The 23,215-nt window shown below is 47.5% G+C and overlaps 1 protein-coding gene across 1 annotated transcript in view; it reads right to left on the bottom strand.

Annotated features, from left to right (window-relative positions):
- LOC138602736 (carbonic anhydrase-related protein 10-like) overlaps positions 1 to 23,215 on the bottom strand; it is a 69,016-nt gene that overhangs the window by 28,579 nt on the left and 17,222 nt on the right. The window contains exon 3 of the mRNA XM_069674296.1: positions 2,336 to 2,478. Coding sequence (XP_069530397.1) covers positions 2,336 to 2,478 — 143 coding nt within the window. The remainder of the gene's footprint in view (positions 1 to 2,335; positions 2,479 to 23,215) is intronic.

Here is a 23,215-nt window from a genome sequence, read left to right as displayed (position 1 = left end):
AGTTAGCATGGGACAAAGGAAGTGAGCTGATTGTGCTGTAGGTCAGATCTAAATGTCCTGCAGGAAATGATTTATAATTACAACTCAGAACACACAAACTGTGACCGGTGCACGATGTACAACACGCTGACTGAAGCGCCTGGCTTCCTCTTCCAGCCCAGTTTCTCTCCAACATGTTGTAATCATCCTTTTCTCCCTCATCGAATCTTTTTTAACACTAACAGGGAAACAAATTAATATGTGGACACGCACAATAACTCCACATCAGTGTGCTCGTCATGAAGCGCACAGCCCACCCCGTGTCTTCTCTGAACGGTTCTTTAAGTCTACTGACGTCATGGTGCTGTCATCAGCTAATATCTGATACTCGAGTGTAGAGAGTACGTTGATGTTAAACAAGAGTACAAATATTCATTTGTTTGCACAGGTTAGTTACACTTCATACTTCTCCACATTAAAGGAATAATGTTTGAATCATTTAGCAAACCAAGTCTTAGTTGAGGAGCTGAACCTGTGTCCACCTTGTGTCAGCCTCAGGGCTGCAAAGGGAACAAGCATCGTTGTTTCAGAAAGATGTCGACATTCAGCAGCAGAGAGTCTCTTCCCATGCGGTGAAGTTCTGCAGTCCACCAGCGTCACGATGTCCGTCAGTAATCAGATACTTCTCTGTCTGTGGTTATGAAACACCCACAGTCATCATCAGAGCATCAGAGTTGCTGGAAACATCTGACGGGAATATTAAAAGGTAAAAACAAAGCAGCACATTGTCTGAGATCAAAGCGTCCTGCTGTGATCACATTTTCATACAGACATGATGTTTCACATAATGACTCATTTTCTCTTAAATCAAAGGGCGAGATGTTGTTGTGGAGAATCGGGCGTCGGTTTGAAGTCTGGCTGCTTTCAGGATGCACCATCAGGAGGAAAGGATTCAAAGAGCTTCTGCAGGAAAGTTTGGATGTGCTGAAACTTTGACAGAAACACTGCAGGCGTCAGAAGATGATGGATTGATTGCAGTTTAGGACGTCACAGATCGTTTATGACGACTTTTTAACATTCTGAACGTGACTCTCTGACTTTGTGACAAATGACTTTTTCACGTTTTACTTTTATGCAAATGAGAAAAAAGAAAAGTTTCCTTCTGTTGAATCTTTCTGTGACTGTAAAAGGAGAACGAATCCAGGGTCAGCTCGGTGTCACCGCAGCGCCGTGTCACGTTCAACAAGGTGAAAGGAAACGATTTAAAACATGATGAACGTCTCTGCTGCACACGCTCACTGGCTGATTTATTGCATCTCATGTTTGGAGCTGATATTTACCGTTAGCTTCCATGCTAAACAGCAAGCTAATGCCTCATGCTATATTTGTTAGCAAGAATTAAAGTTATTATTAGTAAGTGGGGATAAATATGCTCAAAGAAATGACATCACAGTGAGCAGAAATACAAATGTAGAGAGAATATATATTATATACATATTATATATATAAATGATATAAATATTATAAATATAATATATATATTATTTATAATATATAATGTTCAAAGTTTAAAGAACTTCTGAAGTGTTAAAACGACTTGTTTTGTTCGATATGTTTTGTGTTCATTTAGCTAAATGTAATGACTTCTGTCCTCTCTAATTTAATACTTTCAATACTTGATCAATAATAACGGATTTCTGACTTACATAACCTTTTAATAACATTACACAACAGATTCTGGGGACTGGGAGCATTTCTAAATACTCCAAGAAATGACATCACAATAAATAAAGTCTGTTTGTGCTGCACACACTGTTGTTCATGATTTCTTTAAGGATCCTTGGCCCGACACGACTCTCTCCTTAAGCTGAACACGTCCTCAGATTGACATCGCTCGATCTAAATATGGCCAATAACAAACACACAGCGCAGAGCAGCACATCTAATCCGGGGTGCAATGTACAACAGCTCTTAAATCCCTGTTTTAACTGTGATTCCGGCTGCTCTGGAGAGGATTTGTCCTGTAAAGATTAACTGTGATTGCTGTGTAAAGGGGCTAAAATTGTAATGCCTCCTGAGCCCGGTGCTGCAGTCAAATGCAGCTGGGAATTTTAAAACCTTCTGATATGGATGAAAAGCTCACAGTCTCCGTCAGACACACGAGATTCTCTGCGTGTTGATTTAGAGAAAGTGTCCCGCTGTGAGATGAATGAAAGCTCGGCGCTGTCGGAGGACGACGCTCCGGCTTTTTATTTCACATTTGATGAGTTCTGTCTGAAGGTCATCTGTCAGGGTCGAGCAAACAGGTTTGATCCACAGACAGATGTCAGGTGAGCTCAGAGGCCGCAGCTCTTACCTTTCGTCCTCCCGTGTTGAGCCTCAGAGGGGTCAGGTAGGGGTCGAAGATCATGTGACTGGTCTCGATGTCGATGGGGGACTGTCTCTTCCCGATGGCGCACAGGTTCCAGGCTGAGTGTACCAGACCCCAGAAGGACGGGACTGAGGAGGAGGAGGAGGAAGAGGAGGAAGAGGAGGAAGAGGAGGAGGGGAACAGAGAGGGGAGCAGTAATGAGTGTTTCTGCTCTGCAGGATCAAACCATAAAAACAGAGGAAGACAGCTTCATTATGACGGGACTGAAGAAACAGGGAATTTAGGATGATGTGAATTTACATTCGACTTCATTAAAATAAGTCTGAAAAAGAGTTTTCATTAAGTCTGCAGGTTATTATGAGTCAGTGAGACTAAGGTGGAGAAGCAGACTTTATTAAAGTCTGTCTGAAAGTTCTCCCCTCCAGATTTATGGTTAATAACCAGTGTTTCCTGTGACCCCTTTAAACGCAGCACTGAGAGCCTCCTCACAGGATGTGACCTCACAGGTCGGCTGTGTCTCACCTGAAGGATGTTAGAGGCCCGAGGAGGTGAAAGGATCTCGTATTACACAAAAAAAAAGCTAAACATTAAAGAATCAAAACCTCCAGGTTGAGTAGAAATGTCTGACCCCATCCCTGCGGAGCGTCCTTACAACAAAAGGTCACAGGTTCATTTACATCACATCCTCGCCTTTATGAAAACACTACATTACCCATGATTACATTACATTGTTACAAAAAATTACCCACAATGCAACCTGGCTGCTGACACTTGGGTCAGACTCTGTATTGCTTATAGCAGCTAATGTGAGAGTGTAAGAGTTAGATGTGTTTAAAGCTCCCTTTAAAGCCACCAGACTCCGTTTACAAAATGAGTCATTTTAACCCCAAAGAACTCGGTTGTTTCTGGTCAGTCGCTGCTCAATTTATGAGTTTGTTTGTTTTGTTGTGTGACTTTAAAGGTTGTATCAGACCCAACACAATATGTATAACACAAACAAACTAACCAATCATGACAGCAGCAGACGAGCAGCTCCTGTGTTCTGTGAGCTTAAATCAGTGTTTTTCTGAATGGAGTCTGGTGTGTGTGCAGAGAGCGATGTAACGTCTGTGTGTGGTTAAAACAATCATCTTCCTCTGTAACAAAAAGGTCTATCTCTGTAGGGATCCTTTCTGTCATGTTGTCACACACTTAGAAGAACAATCTGAGCCTGTCAGTGGAAACAACAAGAACTTTTAGTGGACGACCTTTGACCCATCAAGGATTATGTTGCAGCTTGTTTAATAGCTGCAGGCTGAACAAACTTCTTATTCGTTAAATCCCAAAATAAGCATAAAATATTAAAATATTAAAATGACCTTCAAACAGATTTCTGCTGATTCTGAGACGTTTTTATATCAACAAGCAGGTCAGTGTCGGATCAGATGCTGCAGGCTGGAGAGGAGGAGGATGTGGAGCTGATATCTGACCTACAGCCAGCCATGTGCGTGACATGACTTTACACTGCAACACACACACACACACACACACACACACACACGAGAGGGCTTATCACGAGCTAAACTGTCATAATGCTGGTCAGAGAAGCTTAATGACAGCTGCGAGTGTGAAGCAGCTGTCATTACGATCAGATCGGCTCCAGCAGAAACAAGCGGATGTAAACTAAATCATTCTCCAACGTGCATGAGGCTCTTTTCCAGCAGTTTCATATTCATAAAGTGCTGGACACCTGGGAGCTGCTACTCCACCTCCACCTCTTTCCCTCCCCTCCCTCCCTCCCTCTCTCCCTCCCTCCCTCTGCATTCATCCGTCCCTCTCAGGCTGTGTTCAGAGAAGTGACAGATGTGTCAGTCCCGACCTGCAGAGTGCAATCCTGACCCCGCTCTGCACACAGCCACACGGCAACACACTGTTATATCACCCAGCTGTATGTGCGTGTGTGTGTGTGTGTGTGTGTGTGTGTGTGTGTGTGTGTGTGTGTGTGAAGAGGGAGACAGACATGTACAAACCTCTCTGAGCTAAAACTGGAGAGAAGTTTCTGTGTGTGAATGTTGAAATGCTCTTGGACTGTTTGTGCTGACAGAAGTAAAGCCACATGTGAGCAACAAACCCTGATGTCAGATCTGCAGTGCATCAGTGGTCATCGTTTCTGCCACTGCACTGATTTCATTTCAACAATCAGAGCTACAAACTCATCACGAGTCAGTGCAAACAGGTCAGCTCTGAAAACAGGAAGGAAAAACAAAAAGGAGCAAAGACGAGTTATTTTCTCAGTTTGATGGAAGATTAAAGTTAGCGAAGAACGTCGCTAAACGTCCGGATAAAAGATTGTCCTGCATAAACCAAGACATGACTCAGAGTGAAAGAACGTGTTGGGATGTAACAGACTTGTGCAACATGTGATCTTTGTGGACGCTGCAGGGTTCATGATGGACACGCGTCTGAGAGACAGGACACAAACACACACACAGCTGTCACACACAGACAGAAATAAGCTGCTTCTTAGCACTGATAATATTTAACCTCGGAGGGGTCGAGCAGTGGAGAGGAGAGAGAGAGGCAGACGGAGAGAGAGAGAGGAAGGAGACAGAGGGAGGAAGCCCGGAGGATTCACCGTCCTTTTTAATATTAATAAATCTGAGTTCAGATGGTGGGGAAAAGAGAGAGACACACAGAGGAGAGAGAGACACAGAGGAGAGAGACAGAGGAGAGAGACACAGAGGAGAGAGACACAGAGGAGAGAGAGACACAGAGGAGAGAGAGACACAGAGGAGAGAGACAGAGGAGAGAGACACAGAGGAGAGAGAGACACAGAGGAGAGAGAGACAGAGGAGAGAGAGACAGAGGAGAGAGAGACAGAGGAGAGAGAGACACAGTGAGCCTGAGGACGGGCTCAGACTTCTCTGTAAAGTGATAAAAACATACTTTAAATTCTTGGTTTCAGCGTTTACCGCCGTGTAAAGAGCGACAGACGCTAAAGGAGAGGAGATGTTCAACATGAGCTCGCTGATTCTTTTCATCTGAAACAAACAAAGAATGTGTCCTTCTACTGCAGGATGCCAAACTCCACTCTGAGAGCCAGACACACTGTACGCAGTTCAACAACATGTTTTCATATTAAACATCTTCAAACTCAAAGGTGTGTTTATGCTGTCAAAGGTCCCACATCTTCTCTTACATCACTTTGGCTCCTAAAAGTCGACAAACTGGTGCATCATGCAGGTTTCAGGCAAGAACAATCATCCACTGTGATTACATACAGTGAGTGAGTCGACTTCACATTCTGGTTCTCCTCCTAACGAACACCACCTGCTCTCTGATGGAGACACGTGTTTGTGCATCGAGTGAGAGCTGAAGCACAATGCACCACTCAGTGTGAAAACAGGATGAACAACTTCATGTTGGTGACCGACTCGTGCACAGCCCCCCCTCAGACCGACTCGTGCACAGCCCCCGCCCTCAGACCGACTCGTGCACAGCCCCTCCCGCCCTCAGACCGACCTGGCACAGCCCCTCCCGCCCTCAGACCGACTCGTGCACAGCCCCCGCCCTCAGACCGACTCGTGCACAGCCCCTCCCGCCCTCAGACCGACTCGTGCACAGCCCCCGCCCTCAGACCGACTCGTGCACAGCCCCTCCTGCCCTCAGACCGACCTGGCACAGCCCCTCCCGCCCTCAGACCGACTCGTGCACAGCCCCTCCCACCCTCAGGCCGACTCGTGCACAGCCCCCGCCCTCAGACCGACCTGGCACAGCCCCTCCCGCCCTCAGACCGACTCGTGCACAGCCCCTCCCGCCCTCAGACCGACTCGTGCACAGCCCCTCCCGCCCTCAGACCGACTCGTGCACAGCCCCTCCCGCCCTCAGACCGACTCGTGAACAGCCCCTCCCGCCCTCAGACCGACTCGTGCACAGCCCCTCCCGCCCTCAAACCGACTCGTGCACAGCCCCCGCCCTCAGACCGACTCGTGCACAGCCCCTCCTGCCCTCAGACCGACTCGTGTACAGCCCCCGCCCTCAGACCGACTCGTGTACAGCCCCTCCCGCCCTCAGACCGACTCGTGCACAGCCCCCGCCCTCAGACCGACTCGTGCACAGCCCCCGCCCTCAGACCGACTCGTGCACAGCCCCTCCTGCCCTCAGACCGACTCGTGCACAGCCCCTCCTGCCCTCAGACCGACCTGGCACAGCCCCTCCCGCCCTCAGACCGACTCGTGCACAGCCCCTCCCGCCCTCAGACCGACTCGTGCACAGCCCCTCCCGCCCTCAGACCGACTCGTGCACAGCCCCTCCTGCCCTCAGACCGACTCGTGCACAGCCCCTCCCGCCCTCAGACCGACTCGTGTACAGCCCCCGCCCTCAGACCGACTCGTGCACAGCCCCTCCCGCCCTCAGACCGACTCGTGCACAGCCCCCCCTCAGACCGACTCGTGCACAGCCCCTCCCGCCCTCAGACCAACTCGTGCACAGCCCCCGCCCTCAGACCGACTCGTGCACAGCCCCTCCCGCCCTCAGACCGACTCGTGAACAGCCCCTCCCGCCCTCAGACCGACTCGTGCACAGCCCCCGCCCTCAGACCGACTCGTGCACAGCCCCTCCCGCCCTCAGACCGACTCGTGCACAGCCCCTCCCGCCCTCAGACCGACTCGTGCACAGCCCCTCCTGCCCTCAGGCTCAACAAGTGCCCTCATGGGTGATGATGACAGAATAATATGAGCGACACTGGAATCAGCAGGACACATCCTCCACACTGGGCCCCCCTTCGTCATGCACTTTAGTTTGTAATTAAACACGTTCTGCATGAGCCCCCCAAAGTGACTGTGCACAAAAATAAAACATCTTTCAGCATCGCCTGTTTTCAGCTGCAAACAAAACCCAGAAAAATAACAGATAAACTCTGCAGTGCAGCCGCTCTCTGTTTTAATGCCAGTTCATCAGCTCTGGGCTTTGAGTCCTGAGCTGTAAATGTCAGAATGGAGGTGAGCTGCTCGTTCATGAGGGCCTGCAGGAGAGAGAACATACGGGCACTGCAATGCAAACTTGTGTTTAGAGAGAATGATGCTAACTTGCCTACCCCAACAGAGTCAACCTCAGTGAGCCAATAACCAGCAGTCAGAGCTGCAGACAGAAGAACAGTAAGACTTTGGAGAGAACACGTGACAGAGACTGAGAGGCATCTTCTGTTTGGACTGAACTTTGGAAGGCTGCAGCACGAGCCACGAGCTTCCTGGAGGAGAGAGAAGAGCGGTCAGGTGGATCTGTGACCGGCTGGGATGGGGTGTGAGCTCGGACAGTTTGGGATAATGCACTCTGTAAATGAATGTTTGCCGTCATGTCACTGTGTTGTGTCGGTTCACAGTGAGCGACCTCCCTCAGAAAACAGCAGCCATTAAGCCGTTTGGTTAGAGGTAAAAATATGAGTTTTGCCACTCTGAGAATTGATGTGTCACGGCGGGGACAAGCGCTCACATTAACCTTTCCTGTTCTTTCTAGAAGCCATTTATCCCCTGAAATGATTTCATTATCAGCGCCTGCTTCACTGGAAGCTGTAATAGAAGTCTGTTATCAGACATCCATTCTGTGTGAGCTCTGCAGCATCCACAGACGCTCCCTGTTCCTGTCAGTCTGAGATGAAACACACAGACACACACAGCCAGGAGCTCAGGCCTCAGCTTCAGAAGTTTGGGACGCACTTTTCTTTCTTTAACTATTTTCATGTCCTTTGTTGCTTTGTCATCACAACAAACTCATTTCCTGAAGGAGTTTCATAATTTATCTGACTGCTTGTAGACGGAATAAAGTTATTTTCACTTGGAGCACCTTTAAAAATTCATGGGGCTCTTAAATGGTGCTATCTTACCATGTCTTAGAGATCCAATCTAATGTAGAAGAGAAGCAGAGTTCAACTCAAGTGCAGAAGAGTTCTTCTTCAGCAGGGCAGGAATAACCCACCAGGGGGCCCTAGGAAACATGAACTATGGGCCCCACAATGATTAACCCCCCACCCCCTGCTTACAGTCTTTCTGCAAGGCTGAGCGAAGCAGCTGTCGTCTCCAGATACATATTTATTATATAGAAAAGTTTGTATTACTAATTCTGCAAGAGAGCACCGGCGCCAGCATTTTAACCATGGACCTCTTAGAGTCTGATGGGTACAAACGTCATCCTGCAGCAGTGAAACAGGCTGTAACGGCTGCAACATAATCCTTGATGGGTCAAAGGTCGTCCACTAAAAGTTCTTGTTGTTTCCCCTGACAGAATTTTTCTCATGCAGAACGTGTTTAATTACAAACTAAAGTGCATGACGAAGGGGGGCCCAGTGTGGAGGATGTGTCCTGCTGATTCCAGTGTCGCTCATATTATTCTGTCATCATCACCCATGAGGGCACTTGTTGAGCCTGAGGGCAGGAGGGGCTGTGCACGAGTCGGTCTGAGGGCGGGAGGGGCTGTGCACGAGTCGGTCTGAGGGCGGGAGGGGCTGTGCACGAGTCGGTCTGAGGGCGGGAGGGGCTGTTCACGAGTCGGTCTGAGGGCGGGAGGGGCTGTGCACGAGTCGGTCTGAGGGCGGGGGCTGTGCACGAGTTGGTCTGAGGGCGGGAGGGGCTGTGCACGAGTCGGTCTGAGGGGGGGCTGTGCACGAGTCGGTCTGAGGGCGGGAGGGGCTGTGCACGAGTCGGTCTGAGGGCGGGGGCTGTACACGAGTCGGTCTGAGGGCGGGAGGGGCTGTGCACGAGTCGGTCTGAGGGCGGGAGGGGCTGTGCCAGGTCGGTCTGAGGGCGGGAGGGGCTGTGCACGAGTCGGTCTGAGGGCGGGGGCTGTGCACGAGTCGGTCTGAGGGGGGGCTGTGCACGAGTCGGTCACCAACATGAAGTTGTTCATCCTGTTTTCACACTGAGTGGTGCATTGTGCTTCAGCTCTCACTCGATGCACAAACACGTGTCTCCATCAGAGAGCAGGTGGTGTTCGTTAGGAGGAGAACCAGAATGTGAAGTCGACTCACTCACTGTATGTAATCACAGTGGATGATTGTTCTTGCCTGAAACCTGCATGATGCACCAGTTTGTCGACTTTTAGGAGCCAAAGTGATGTAAGAGAAGATGTGGGACCTTTGACAGCATAAACACACCTTTGAGTTTGAAGATGTTTAATATGAAAACATGTTGTTGAGCTGCGTACAGTGTGTCTGGCTCTCAGAGTGGAGTTTGGCATCCTGCAGTAGAAGGACACATTCTTTGTTTGTTTCAGATGAAAAGAATCAGCGAGCTCATGTTGAACATCTCCTCTCCTTTAGCGTCTGTCGCTCTTTACACGGCGGTAAACGCTGAAACCAAGAATTTAAAGTATGTTTTTATCACTTTACAGAGAAGTCTGAGCCCGTCCTCAGGCTCACTGTGTCTCTCTCTCCTCTGTCTCTCTCTCCTCTGTCTCTCTCTCCTCTGTCTCTCTCTCCTCTGTGTCTCTCTCTCCTCTGTGTCTCTCTCCTCTGTCTCTCTCCTCTGTGTCTCTCTCTCCTCTGTGTCTCTCTCTCCTCTGTGTCTCTCTCCTCTGTGTCTCTCTCCTCTGTCTCTCTCCTCTGTGTCTCTCTCTCCTCCTCTGCATTGAAACATATGGCGTGTACACTGCAGAATACAGGAATATGTGCTGTGCATTCATGTGTCTGTTGGTGTGTAAAATACCCGAGGCATTATGGGTCAGTCTGGGTAACAGCCTCTTAAGCCTGAGCTGTGCTAATGTGTGGTTAGTAGGATGCTAATGGATTCAGTGTGTTTACAGCACAGGCTGTACTCACACTGACACAGATATGATGCAGGCCTCACAGTTCACTTCACCTCCTCTCAAAGCAGCTTTTTCTCCCAGTTACGGCCGCGAACGCAGAAGTGTTCAACAGCCGGCTGCAGAGAGAAGCACTGAGGTCAGGAGTCCTCCATCCTACACCACCCTGTGTTCTGCAGGTTCTGTTCTTATACAGCACTACGTTCACTGACAGGCCTCTGAAAATCAACAGCGGCTTATAAACTCAGCGTGACAGACCGACCTTTGACCGCCTCCGGTCTTTATTCAGTAAAAACGCAGGTTGGATCATTCTGACCAGGACCAAAGAAAACTACTGACTGTTTAATACACAGCCCCTCCCGCCCTCAAACCGACTCGTGCACAGCCCCCGCCCTCAGACCGACTCGTGCACAGCCCCTCCTGCCCTCAGACCGACTCGTGTACAGCCCCCGCCCTCAGACCGACTCGTGTACAGCCCCTCCCGCCCTCAGACCGACTCGTGCACAGCCCCCGCCCTCAGACCGACTCGTGCACAGCCCCCGCCCTCAGACCGACTCGTGCACAGCCCCTCCTGCCCTCAGACCGACTCGTGCACAGCCCCTCCTGCCCTCAGACCGACCTGGCACAGCCCCTCCCGCCCTCAGACCGACTCGTGCACAGCCCCTCCCGCCCTCAGACCGACTCGTGCACAGCCCCTCCCGCCCTCAGACCGACTCGTGCACAGCCCCTCCTGCCCTCAGACCGACTCGTGCACAGCCCCTCCCGCCCTCAGACCGACTCGTGTACAGCCCCCGCCCTCAGACCGACTCGTGCACAGCCCCTCCCGCCCTCAGACCGACTCGTGCACAGCCCCCCCTCAGACCGACTCGTGCACAGCCCCTCCCGCCCTCAGACCAACTCGTGCACAGCCCCCGCCCTCAGACCGACTCGTGCACAGCCCCTCCCGCCCTCAGACCGACTCGTGAACAGCCCCTCCCGCCCTCAGACCGACTCGTGCACAGCCCCCGCCCTCAGACCGACTCGTGCACAGCCCCTCCCGCCCTCAGACCGACTCGTGCACAGCCCCTCCCGCCCTCAGACCGACTCGTGCACAGCCCCTCCTGCCCTCAGGCTCAACAAGTGCCCTCATGGGTGATGATGACAGAATAATATGAGCGACACTGGAATCAGCAGGACACATCCTCCACACTGGGCCCCCCTTCGTCATGCACTTTAGTTTGTAATTAAACACGTTCTGCATGAGCCCCCCAAAGTGACTGTGCACAAAAATAAAACATCTTTCAGCATCGCCTGTTTTCAGCTGCAAACAAAACCCAGAAAAATAACAGATAAACTCTGCAGTGCAGCCGCTCTCTGTTTTAATGCCAGTTCATCAGCTCTGGGCTTTGAGTCCTGAGCTGTAAATGTCAGAATGGAGGTGAGCTGCTCGTTCATGAGGGCCTGCAGGAGAGAGAACATACGGGCACTGCAATGCAAACTTGTGTTTAGAGAGAATGATGCTAACTTGCCTACCCCAACAGAGTCAACCTCAGTGAGCCAATAACCAGCAGTCAGAGCTGCAGACAGAAGAACAGTAAGACTTTGGAGAGAACACGTGACAGAGACTGAGAGGCATCTTCTGTTTGGACTGAACTTTGGAAGGCTGCAGCACGAGCCACGAGCTTCCTGGAGGAGAGAGAAGAGCGGTCAGGTGGATCTGTGACCGGCTGGGATGGGGTGTGAGCTCGGACAGTTTGGGATAATGCACTCTGTAAATGAATGTTTGCCGTCATGTCACTGTGTTGTGTCGGTTCACAGTGAGCGACCTCCCTCAGAAAACAGCAGCCATTAAGCCGTTTGGTTAGAGGTAAAAATATGAGTTTTGCCACTCTGAGAATTGATGTGTCACGGCGGGGACAAGCGCTCACATTAACCTTTCCTGTTCTTTCTAGAAGCCATTTATCCCCTGAAATGATTTCATTATCAGCGCCTGCTTCACTGGAAGCTGTAATAGAAGTCTGTTATCAGACATCCATTCTGTGTGAGCTCTGCAGCATCCACAGACGCTCCCTGTTCCTGTCAGTCTGAGATGAAACACACAGACACACACAGCCAGGAGCTCAGGCCTCAGCTTCAGAAGTTTGGGACGCACTTTTCTTTCTTTAACTATTTTCATGTCCTTTGTTGCTTTGTCATCACAACAAACTCATTTCCTGAAGGAGTTTCATAATTTATCTGACTGCTTGTAGACGGAATAAAGTTATTTTCACTTGGAGCACCTTTAAAAATTCATGGGGCTCTTAAATGGTGCTATCTTACCATGTCTTAGAGATCCAATCTAATGTAGAAGAGAAGCAGAGTTCAACTCAAGTGCAGAAGAGTTCTTCTTCAGCAGGGCAGGAATAACCCACCAGGGGGCCCTAGGAAACATGAACTATGGGCCCCACAATGATTAACCCCCCACCCCCTGCTTACAGTCTTTCTGCAAGGCTGAGCGAAGCAGCTGTCGTCTCCAGATACATATTTATTATATAGAAAAGTTTGTATTACTAATTCTGCAAGAGAGCACCGGCGCCAGCATTTTAACCATGGACCTCTTAGAGTCTGATGGGTACAAACGTCATCCTGCAGCAGTGAAACAGGCTGTAACGGCTGCAACATAATCCTTGATGGGTCAAAGGTCGTCCACTAAAAGTTCTTGTTGTTTCCCCTGACAGGCTCAGATTGTTCTTCTAAGTGTGTGACAACATGACAGAAAGGATCCCTACAGAGATAGACCTTTTTGTTACAGAGGAAGATGATTGTTTTAACCACACACAGACGTTACATCGCTCTCTGCACACACACCAGACTCCATTCAGAAAAACACTGATTTAAGCTCACAGCACACAGTTAGCTGCCTTAACCAGTCAGTGTTAGCGTGACTTAGTTGTTGATTATTTTTGATTCATCACAACAAACAACAACACTTTCAGCGGACATGCTTTGATCGGGTTCATTTGCCTTCACAGATTATGTTGCAGCCATTACAGCCTGTTTCACTGCTGCAGGCTGAACACACCTGGAGCAGTGAAACGATGCTTTGTACCTAATAATCATTTAGACCTCAAAATATGAACACAATGGTGACCCGATTTTAAATACTGACTTACAGGTGCATACAGTATCAAAGCCCTGAAACAAACTCTTCAGTGTTTCTTCAGAATATAAAATATTAATGACTGAGTAAGCAAACTTTATTATTCATAGTTTAAAAGTGAAAACGTCTTCGTCAGGCCCGTGTGGGGGAGGTTGTGACAGATGAAACTGACTGTGCGACTCGACGTCTGTCATCAAACTTTAAACTCTGAACGCTGAGCTGAGCACAAACTCATCAACTTCTCTCCCACAACAAACAAACCTGTCCAAACTTCAGCAGGAGTGCAGGTGTGTTCATGCATGACTGACCTCGCTAAAGAGCCGTTTCACACAATAAGTCTTCAGGATGGTTCATAAATCATTACAACTAATTGACCTGCTGTAAACCTGCAGCCTGCAGGCCTCCTGAGGGGCTCTGGGCCGTCTTCCAGGCCTGTCTTTAAAGGCGGTGCAGCGCTCGCTGATGTGCATTTACCTTAATCCTTTCTCATCAGAAGCAACCTGCAGATTATTGATTTAGACGTTTTCTTATTAAACCATGGGAATAGTTTTTAGGGGCTTAAATAAATATACATGTGGACTCATGGTTTTGTAGTTAACAGTATTAAACAGTCAGTAGTTTTCTTTGGTCCTGGTCAGAATGATCCAACCTGCGTTTTTACTGAATAAAGACCGGAGGCGGTCAAAGGTCGGTCTGTCACGCTGAGTTTATAAGCCGCTGTTGATTTTCAGAGGCCTGTCAGTGAACGTAGTGCTGTATAAGAACAGAACCTGCAGAACACAGGGTGGTGTAGGATGGAGGACTCCTGACCTCAGTGCTTCTCTCTGCAGCCGGCTGTTGAACACTTCTGCGTTCGCGGCCGTAACTGGGAGAAAAAGCTGCTTTGAGAGGAGGTGAAGTGAACTGTGAGGCCTGCATCATATCTGTGTCAGTGTGAGTACAGCCTGTGCTGTAAACACACTGAATCCATTAGCATCCTACTAACCACACATTAGCACAGCTCAGGCTTAAGAGGCTGTTACCCAGACTGACCCATAATGCCTCGGGTATTTTACACACCAACAGACACATGAATGCACAGCACATATTCCTGTATTCTGCAGTGTACACGCCATATGTTTCAATGCAGAGCGTTCTTTAAGGCATTTCCTCAAAAGCAGAACATTACTGACAGATTTATGCTGCTAACAGGACGCTGGTCGTTATATTACAGGCGTTATATTATTGGCATCCTGGTCACAGCTCCACAAGACTCATTTCTAAGATAGCGTGCCTTTCCACTCCGTATTTCCCATAAGCTCCCAGCCGAGGCTTTAGCAGCAGCAGCCAGTGCTGAGCAGTGAAAACAGGACTTACTGCCCTGAGTTTTGCCTCTCAGGCCACGTACACGCCACCCTACCTTGTTGGCAGAGGTCTCAGGAAGTAAAGATTTCCCTGTTCGACTTCCTTCTTTGGTTCGCGCTGTTAATCGTTACAATATAAACATATATATTTTGTGGGGAACGATACGATGGTTTGAGTTCAAAGACTAAGAAACATATACAGAAATACAAACTGAAACAATGAGCCTTTGAAATCCTAATTTTACAAGCACACGTCACTAATTTAGCTACAATGCTAATCACTCACAGCAGGAATGATGCTAACTGTGTTGAGAAAACTAGCAGAGAGATGTTTCACCTCACACTGTTCCTGCCAGCTTTTGTCCTGTCAGGCTGCTAACTAGCTAATGTAGCTGGGAGACCTCTGGTTTATTTAGGCTGATTCAGTTAGCCTAGCCCGTAGCTTCTTATAAGCTAGCTAACTATCTAGTTGAAAATGGTTGTGAGACATTATGGTAACGTAGCTACTTTAAAGCTAAATAGCTAACTTTAGCAGTGACTTTCATGGTAAGATGGCTGCTAGTAAGCTAACTAGCCTTCTACTGAAGAATAGGCCTACATCCTTGCTTGGTGCTGCTAGCTAGCTAATGTAATTGAGAGGGCGCTGGTTCGTTTAGCCTGAGCCTGCCTTGTTGATGCTAACTAACTAATTACCTAGCAGAGAATGGCTTTGAGTCCTTCAAATAAAACTGGAGCTTTTTGCCCCCAGGTCAGACCTGGGGTAAGTATTCATAACTCTGTACCTGCAGCTAACGCTACTGGAGCAGGTTTGAATTCCTCTCAGTTCACACGTCTCGTATTTCCTTCCTTGCGTTCGCTGGTTCGCCCTGCAGCAGGATCTGCTCTGAGGGACTTCGTCCAATTTGTGAAACAGCAGAAAAACACACAAAAGCCTTCAGATAAATTTCAGATCCCCAATGTTTCGTTTCACTGACAGCTGCTGTCACTGAAACTGTAAATAAATTATTAATGTGGGCAAATAAAATTGCGTGATGCTTTCAAACAATGATGTAACTCCACTGTAATCCACTTTACTGTCTGTCTGCTCATCTCCATTCTGCTCACAGAGTCCTTCACCTCCACGACAGCGACACACACACACACACACACACACACACACACACACACACACACACTCACACACACAGACGTTACGCGCTGCACAGAGGAGGATGTGAGCATATATACAGCGATGAATAAAATGCTATGATAAATAAAACAGGGGCCCGTATGGTCCCGAGCAGCTTTCAGGTGTCCGGGTAAATGATGCAAGCGTCAGAAACCTGTGACTGTGTCATTGTTAAAAATGTAAAGTGATAAATTAAAGTTAGAATTAAATATTTGTGTTTGATGTTGACAGATACTTCAGGGACTTGAGGAGCTCTTTCATGAAACTTTACTGAACGCAGAGGCTCGCTCGTCGCCTGATGTCTACTTCATTACTTCCTCACTGAAACAGCTCAGGTCCCTCTATAAATACTCTGTGACAGTTTGAACTTCATGATACAGATGCTCTACTCTTTGAGCAGTTTGACAGTTTGGGGACATTTTGTTCCTGATTCCACCTTCAGCTGGGATCAGGATAATCCAGATTTTTGGGGATCAGAGGTTTCACAATCCTGCTCACAAGTTTAAATAACACGCTGAAGGTTTGATCCAGACTGAAATAAACTGGTGACGTCTGAAACACGAGCTAACAAAAGGTCGACCAAACATCTGTCAAATGCTGAACTTACAGGACGAGCTCCTGACGTGAAGTGTCTGCAGAAATGTGCAGCTGCTGTCCATCACATGGGAGAACAGTTCTGTGCCGGATGATAAAGAAGAATATTCTCACAGCATCACAGCAGAAGCCTTCAGTGTTTACCCTCCCTGCAGGAGGAGAACTGAGTCACAGAGTGAAAATATATGATGCAAACTCTTCATGCTTTCAGCGCAGAAGAACTGAAGTCTGAGTCAATAAGCAAATTCAGATTTAATAAATGAACCTCAGAAACATCAAGGTCCGTAAATCTTTGGACTTTAATGAAATCATGTTAGCCTCCTGCAGCGTGCTCCGGGTTTCCTCCTGCGACGTTACGTTTCTGTTCATCAGGACTTTAAACTTTAAACATCCTGTTTCTGCTCACGACAAAAGCACAAAGAACGGTCTGATCGTTGGAACATTGCCAGGAACATCCTGCTCTTCTCCGCCTTCCCCCCCAACACTCTGTTCTCAGCGTGTGTGTGTGTGTGTGTGTGTGTGTGTGTGTGAGAGCAGGTGCAGTTTGTTGCATCTCTGGCCCAGGTGTGCGTGATCAGCGTGAACATGACCCAGAAAGTTCCCCTGATGACTTATGATCACACACACACACACACAAACACACACACACACACACACACACACACACACACACACAGACACACACACACACACACAGGATAATAAATCATCTGGTGTGGAAATGCTCACGTTACGTAACGTCATAAACATTATTATTCACTGATGTAAAATTCAGACGCTTCATGTTTTAATGTTGACTCGATGATTATTTCCCTGACAGCTGAGGAGCTGTGAGACATGGAGCTTTGGACAGAGCCAGGCTAGCTGTATCCCCCTGTTAGCAGTACTAATGCGAAGCTAAGCTAACCAGCTGCTAGCTCCTGCTACAAAGTAATGAGGGTGGTGTTGAGCTAACTCTTGGCAAGAAGCAAATATCTCTTAAAAAGTCAAACCGGCCCAGATTTCTGTGACGCTGTTTGAAATGTTATTTTGGATCCAACACGATATTTGTGTCACACACAGTTACACAAACAGACGTGACGAGTGAGCGGCAGTCGGCCGACATCTGCAGTTTTCTGCTGTTAAAATGACTGTTTCTGTCAGTGGAGTCTGGTGTCTTTGCAGAGCGACGTTACAGCTGTTTGTGATTTTAAAAATCCTCCTCCTCTTCAACAGAAGGTCTCCCTCTGCAGAGGTCCGCTCTGTAATGTGGTTCTGTTCAGTAATTAACCTTTTTTTGTTTGATTTGTTCCCAGATTAGCTCAGAAATCCACCAGGACTCAAAGAGAAGGATTAAGTTTCCACATTTTCCAGACAGCAGTCTGAGAAATAACTCGTCTAAAGTGGGGCAACCTGCCGCCTCCCGAACCTCTGAGTCTGACTGTCAGAGCAGCAGACAGGCACCAGGGAGAGGAGAGAGTTTCAGGCCTGAAGTTTCTCTGAGAATTAGGACGATAAAAACGTCCACATTTTCAGACCAGGACCCAAATGTTATTACACTGACAGGACGCTGTGGGAGCCCGGCTCCTGAACACCTGACTGGGGCTGCTGGGAAACCGAAACACACCTGCAGCTGCACCGCTCAGAATCTGTATTTATATAAAAGAACATTAAAACTGTGCAACAGCGTCATGACATGAAAGTCACGTTCAGAATCACTGAAGTGAAGCATTACAAAGTCAGGTAGTGCCGCCCTCAGGTTAAGTAAACTGTGTGACTGTACGGAGCACGTTAACAGTAACCAGCACATTAGAAGAGTTATGAATAGATGAACATATTACAGCTTAAATAAAACTCGTTAGAAGACGAATGTGGTCGACAGTCGCTCAGTCTGTAGGGACTTGGCTTTGGAACCAGAGGGGCCTGGGGTCTATGAGGTTCCCTTAAGCAAGAACCGAATCCCCCCCCACACACACACTCTGACATCCATCCATTAAAGCATTTCCAAAGGGTCCTGTTTGTGCATGTGTGTGTTCTCCTCCTCCTCCTCCTCCTCCTCCTCCTCCTCCTCCTCCTGAGAGCTGTTTTTTTGTTGACTTTTATGTAAATATGCACATCCCTGTAAAACTGTACGTTTCTTTCATCACACTTTAAAAATAGATATACTTTACATATTTTATATAATGCTCTTTCATATTTAGATTTGTGTAATTTAAACTGTTTAGCACCAAAGTATGTGTAAACCTGTTTGGCATGACACCAGCATCTGAGTCTGAAATCACTTACACTGAGTGTTAGCATTCAGAGACGCCGGTCTTCTTCTATCTCAGATCACTTTTAGCTTCTCTTGGAAATAAGAAGAAATCATTACTTTATGAATTTCTGCTCATGGTACAAACATGTCCACCAACCCAAACGACCAAAGGGGCATTTGTTCCACCCTCGAATTCGACCTACAGGAGCACATCCTACGTTAGCAGACGGTCACGTGACACACTGGTCACTGATGTTTGGATTCTTTACAGCGTGTTAGAAACAAACTGCACGTAACTTGAAATAAGTCTTCCTTGTTATTGTTGTTGATCCTGCCTCAGCTCACTCCCTCCTTTAGAGGTCTTAATGTAAGGAGAAGTCGTAATGAGCTCCTGCTTTGTGTGGGGCTATTTCCAGACGTGGATTAATTTGGATTTGGTTCTCAAGTGAGTATTTACAACCGCAGCTGTAAATAAAGAACGTGATTATATTGAAGTTATCCTCTAAGAAGTTTCTGGATTTGTAAGCAATGAAAGTGTTTGCGAGTAACAGATTCCTCCAGGTGAACACAGGCCGTCTTTACATCCATAAACGATCCATAAAGTACCGATAGATTAGAGCTGACTTCTTGATCTCGACAACCTTAAACTCGTTGTTCTCTCTGATGCTCGGCCGTCAGCAGCGCCCCTCTCCTCTGTCTCAGTCTCATCTGCAGCCTGAGTCACATCTGACATGACCCGCACACAGACGCTTAAAAATAACATTGTCTCGAGAGAATCAAGCTGTTAAAGGTTTCTGCGAGTCAGGCAGTAATCTCACGTCCTTAAGAAGATATAAAGAGGCTGCTGACGGTGTGGGTGGTGTGGGTGGTGTGGGCGCCTGTGAGGACGGTGGAGAAATAGCTGCGATTCAAAGAGGTCCTAAACACACAGCGTACAGGCGCCTCATGCACAGGGTGATACAGGTCATGAGCTAATGCTGCAACCTGAGAGCAATAATATGTAAAGAGAAGGAGAATGTGACGGAGGGAGGATGATATAAAAGGGTGAGTAAGAGGTCAGAACAGGTTCAGTCTCACACATTTCTGCTTTATTGAAGCGCATTATAAATGTCAGCAGCTGAATATCAGAGCCGGAGACAAACTGTACGACGTGTGGCGATTTATTAAACGTCAGTCAGTCACGTCAGACAGCTAGCAGAGCGCTAACTGGTTACACATATTAACGCTTTGTCTGCAATAAAGGAAAGTCAGGAGGTGTTTCAGAGCAGCTAATGAAGCGAAAGTGAAATTACACTCAGCAAATATACGTGAAACTAAAATGTAGACGTTGTCAAACAGAAGGTGATGAGTTAAAGTTCTGATGCTTTCATTCCTTTAACCGTCCGTCTGTTTTTAGCGAACGGGTCGGCAGGAGACGGAGAGCTTTCGACAGTGTCGGACTTCAGAGAGCGAGCGCGTGTGTCGGGCCGGCCTCGATAATCCAATCAGAGTTATGTGATGAATGTTGGCTTGTTGGTCTTTCAGCAGCTGAACATGAAACAGAGTTTAACTTTGATCAAGAAGCCTGGACGGGTCAGATGAGTCTCTGCTGCTAAATATGAAGACAAACATACATCAGCCTGTGAGGAGAATCTTCATGCAAACTGCGTCTTTCCTGATGTTGATGCTTCGGATTAAAAGCTTTACGATGCTTTATTGTGAAGACATTAAATGCTAACAGCCCCAAAGAAACCCTATCACAGTGTTAATGCTAACATGTTAGCGTTAGCTTTGCATTGTTGGAAGCATTGTTGTACTCGAGGAGGCAGAGTGAGTGGAGAGGATGGACCCTCTGCAGAGAACACCGTTACCTGCTGTCTGACCAATCAGGGAGCAGCTCTGGAGTCAGTGCTGTTTGGCTCAGGTGAAACTAATCTGCCGAGACTTTAGTTAATGAAGACACTCAGCGTTCCCTTCTCTGGAACATAACAGCAAAACAAAGTTTCTCAAACATCACAATTTTATAAGTGTTGATTTTAGGAGTTCGAGGACTGAGCACCGTCCGCTCAGCGTACAGACCAACTTTTATTCAAGGGTAACTTTGGGTATTTTGGGAATGGACACATACCGCTCCACTTAATGCACGCTAACAAGAGCTAACTAGCAATAAAGTACAGCAGGGGCTGATGGGAATGTTATTCACTCTTCAAGATGGTGCTTGAGAAAAAGTCAGAGGACCAAAGTGTGTCGGATTCATTCTCTTCACAACAATCCGTCAACAGGCTCCTCTGCTGCTAACATCAGTCTATCACACACACTTAATGTTATACTGGGATCAGTCGCATTGATAAAAAGCTAGACTATCAAACGCTCCATCACTGAACATGTCAGAATAACAGCTCCTCCTCTGACCTGTAGGCTCAAGGTCACAGGTTCAAGTCCAACTAGGTCACAGATCAGGTTTTCTTTCTTCCATTCAATCCTGAAATCTGAAATATCCAATTAAGCAGAAACACACCCGCTCCAAAGGAAACAAAGAGATTAAGAAAAGATAATCCTGCAGTGACTGTAGCAGTGAAGACAGAAGGAAGACATCTGCGTGACGGTTTAGATCATATTTATGAGCTTATTAATCATCTAAATCGTCCTGCGTCGCATCAGGCTGATGCAGTGACCCCTAAAGACGGAGACTGTTCTCCCCCCTCGATCACACACTCATATCAGCCTGAATAATAGAAGAGCGTACTTCACAGATCTGTACATCTTTTACCAAAGACATTTTCTGCTCCTCAAACACCGAAGACTCAGACTCATGACAGATCCGGCTCATTAGACAGGATTTCCACAGCGTGTTTCTTTCACACACAGCCTCGGGGTGAGCTCAGACCTGCCGCCGCATTTCACTGAAAATGTAGAGACTCAAACGCTGGTTCGTTTCCTCACGACATTTTTATTTATTTAAAGTGTGAAAACTGACATTTCTCATTAATATGATTCTGTGTTTGCATGAAGGAGCAAGACTGTTTAACAATTGTACCTAGCTAGCAGGCTAACATTGGTCAGCTAGCAGGCTAACACTGGTCAGCTAGCAGGCTAACATTGGTCAGCTAGCAGGCTAACATTAGTGGAATAAATACACCCTACGTCTTAAAGATAACACTCAATGTCTTACAGAGAGTTAGATGAGAAAATGAATATCACTCTGATTGCTGTACATTCATTTAAAGCTAGCTGCTTGTTAGCCTAGCTTAGAATACCTGCTGACGTTAGGGCTAAAGAGCTAACCTGGATCTTTCCACAGGCAACAGAATCGACCAACCAGCTGCTCTAAAGCTCACTGATGAACATGTTTTAATGTTGTTTGTTTAATGAACACAAAACTAAAGTGTTTCATGGAGTGTGATTTCTTTTATAGGAAATTAAAGAATAAAATGAAGGCGCAGTGTTGAAAGGAAAACTGCGTATTTCACTTTAGGTTGATATTTAGTGGTGAATGGCTTCAAACAGGTGCTCGCAGTCACATGATCAGAAGGCTAGTAAAGCTAACATCAAAGAGAAAACAAGTTAACTGTAAACATGCGTGACAGCTCGAACACAACCTGACGTAGTGAGCCACAGTTTAATGTTTCTCTGTGTTACAGCATGTGTGTGTCCTGTCACTCAACTTTCCTCTAACAAACTGATCCTTTCACTCTCAGCTCACTAATGAAACGTCAGCGAGCGTCGTCTCTCAGCTGGAGCGCAGTACTTTGAGGTGTTTCAGAGAAATTACTTTGCACACCAGCTGTTCTTCTGTCTAGAAATCACCGTGAGCGCGTAGAGTCGGCTGCAGACAGCCTCTCAGCTCGCAGCAGGGCCGCGGTGTGCGAGTGTTACAGAGATCTGAGGTTTCAGGCCTGTGAGTAGATGCACTGTGAAGGTTTTGTGACCTCCTTCCCTTTGAGAACTTTGAGTCCTGCTGGCTAACAGTCTTACAGGAACACAGGACGTGAATGAAACACTACACTGTGCTTTCTGCTGGTCAGTGAAGGTTTCACTCAGCTGAGGAACGGACAGGATGAGACGTGAGCTGGAGTCTGGATTAACGACAGGTCGACACACAGAGAGAGGCCTCTCCGCTCTCAGCCGACTGGTATGACCTCCATGTTCCTCTCAGCGCTCTGACTGCCGCTCACTTTTATTAGAAGCTTTTTATGAACAGATAATGAATTGTCACCCGCTGAAGCTCTGACGGTGACTTTACACTGACTTCTGACTGGGCTGCTTGACTATCAAGGTCATGTCTTTCTGTGTCACAGCAGATGTGAGAAAGTCATGAAAACAGAAAGGCTTGTGCACATGGGCACACGTCTGTCAGCGTGTACTTTGATGAATGTATTTTAATTGTCTGCAGAACAGAAGCCTGACCGTGTCAGGTCTCTGACACACGTTAGGCGGTAGTTAAGGAATAATGTGTCGGCAGTCTTCAGGAGCTAAAACGCTCACCAAGAGGTAAACTGTGACAGAATGATTCAGAGAGGGACACGGGATCTGTTCCTGAAGCAACACGATCATCGCAACAACACGGCAGCAGTTTGGTTAGCTTTGGTACAAACACTTAAAGGTTTAACTTAGTCGCAGGTTTAGGTTTAAACTTGTACTGAACACGAACAGACGG

This window comes from Semicossyphus pulcher, unplaced genomic scaffold, assembly GCF_022749685.1.
Source record: "Semicossyphus pulcher isolate SPU_LCO1_2020_fin unplaced genomic scaffold, fSemPul1.0.p SCAF_23, whole genome shotgun sequence".
In the NCBI taxonomy this organism is placed as follows: Eukaryota; Metazoa; Chordata; class Actinopteri; order Labriformes; family Labridae; genus Semicossyphus; species Semicossyphus pulcher.
The sequence above is the reverse complement of the archived record's forward strand: the minus strand, read 5'-3'. Positions and strand labels throughout refer to the sequence as shown.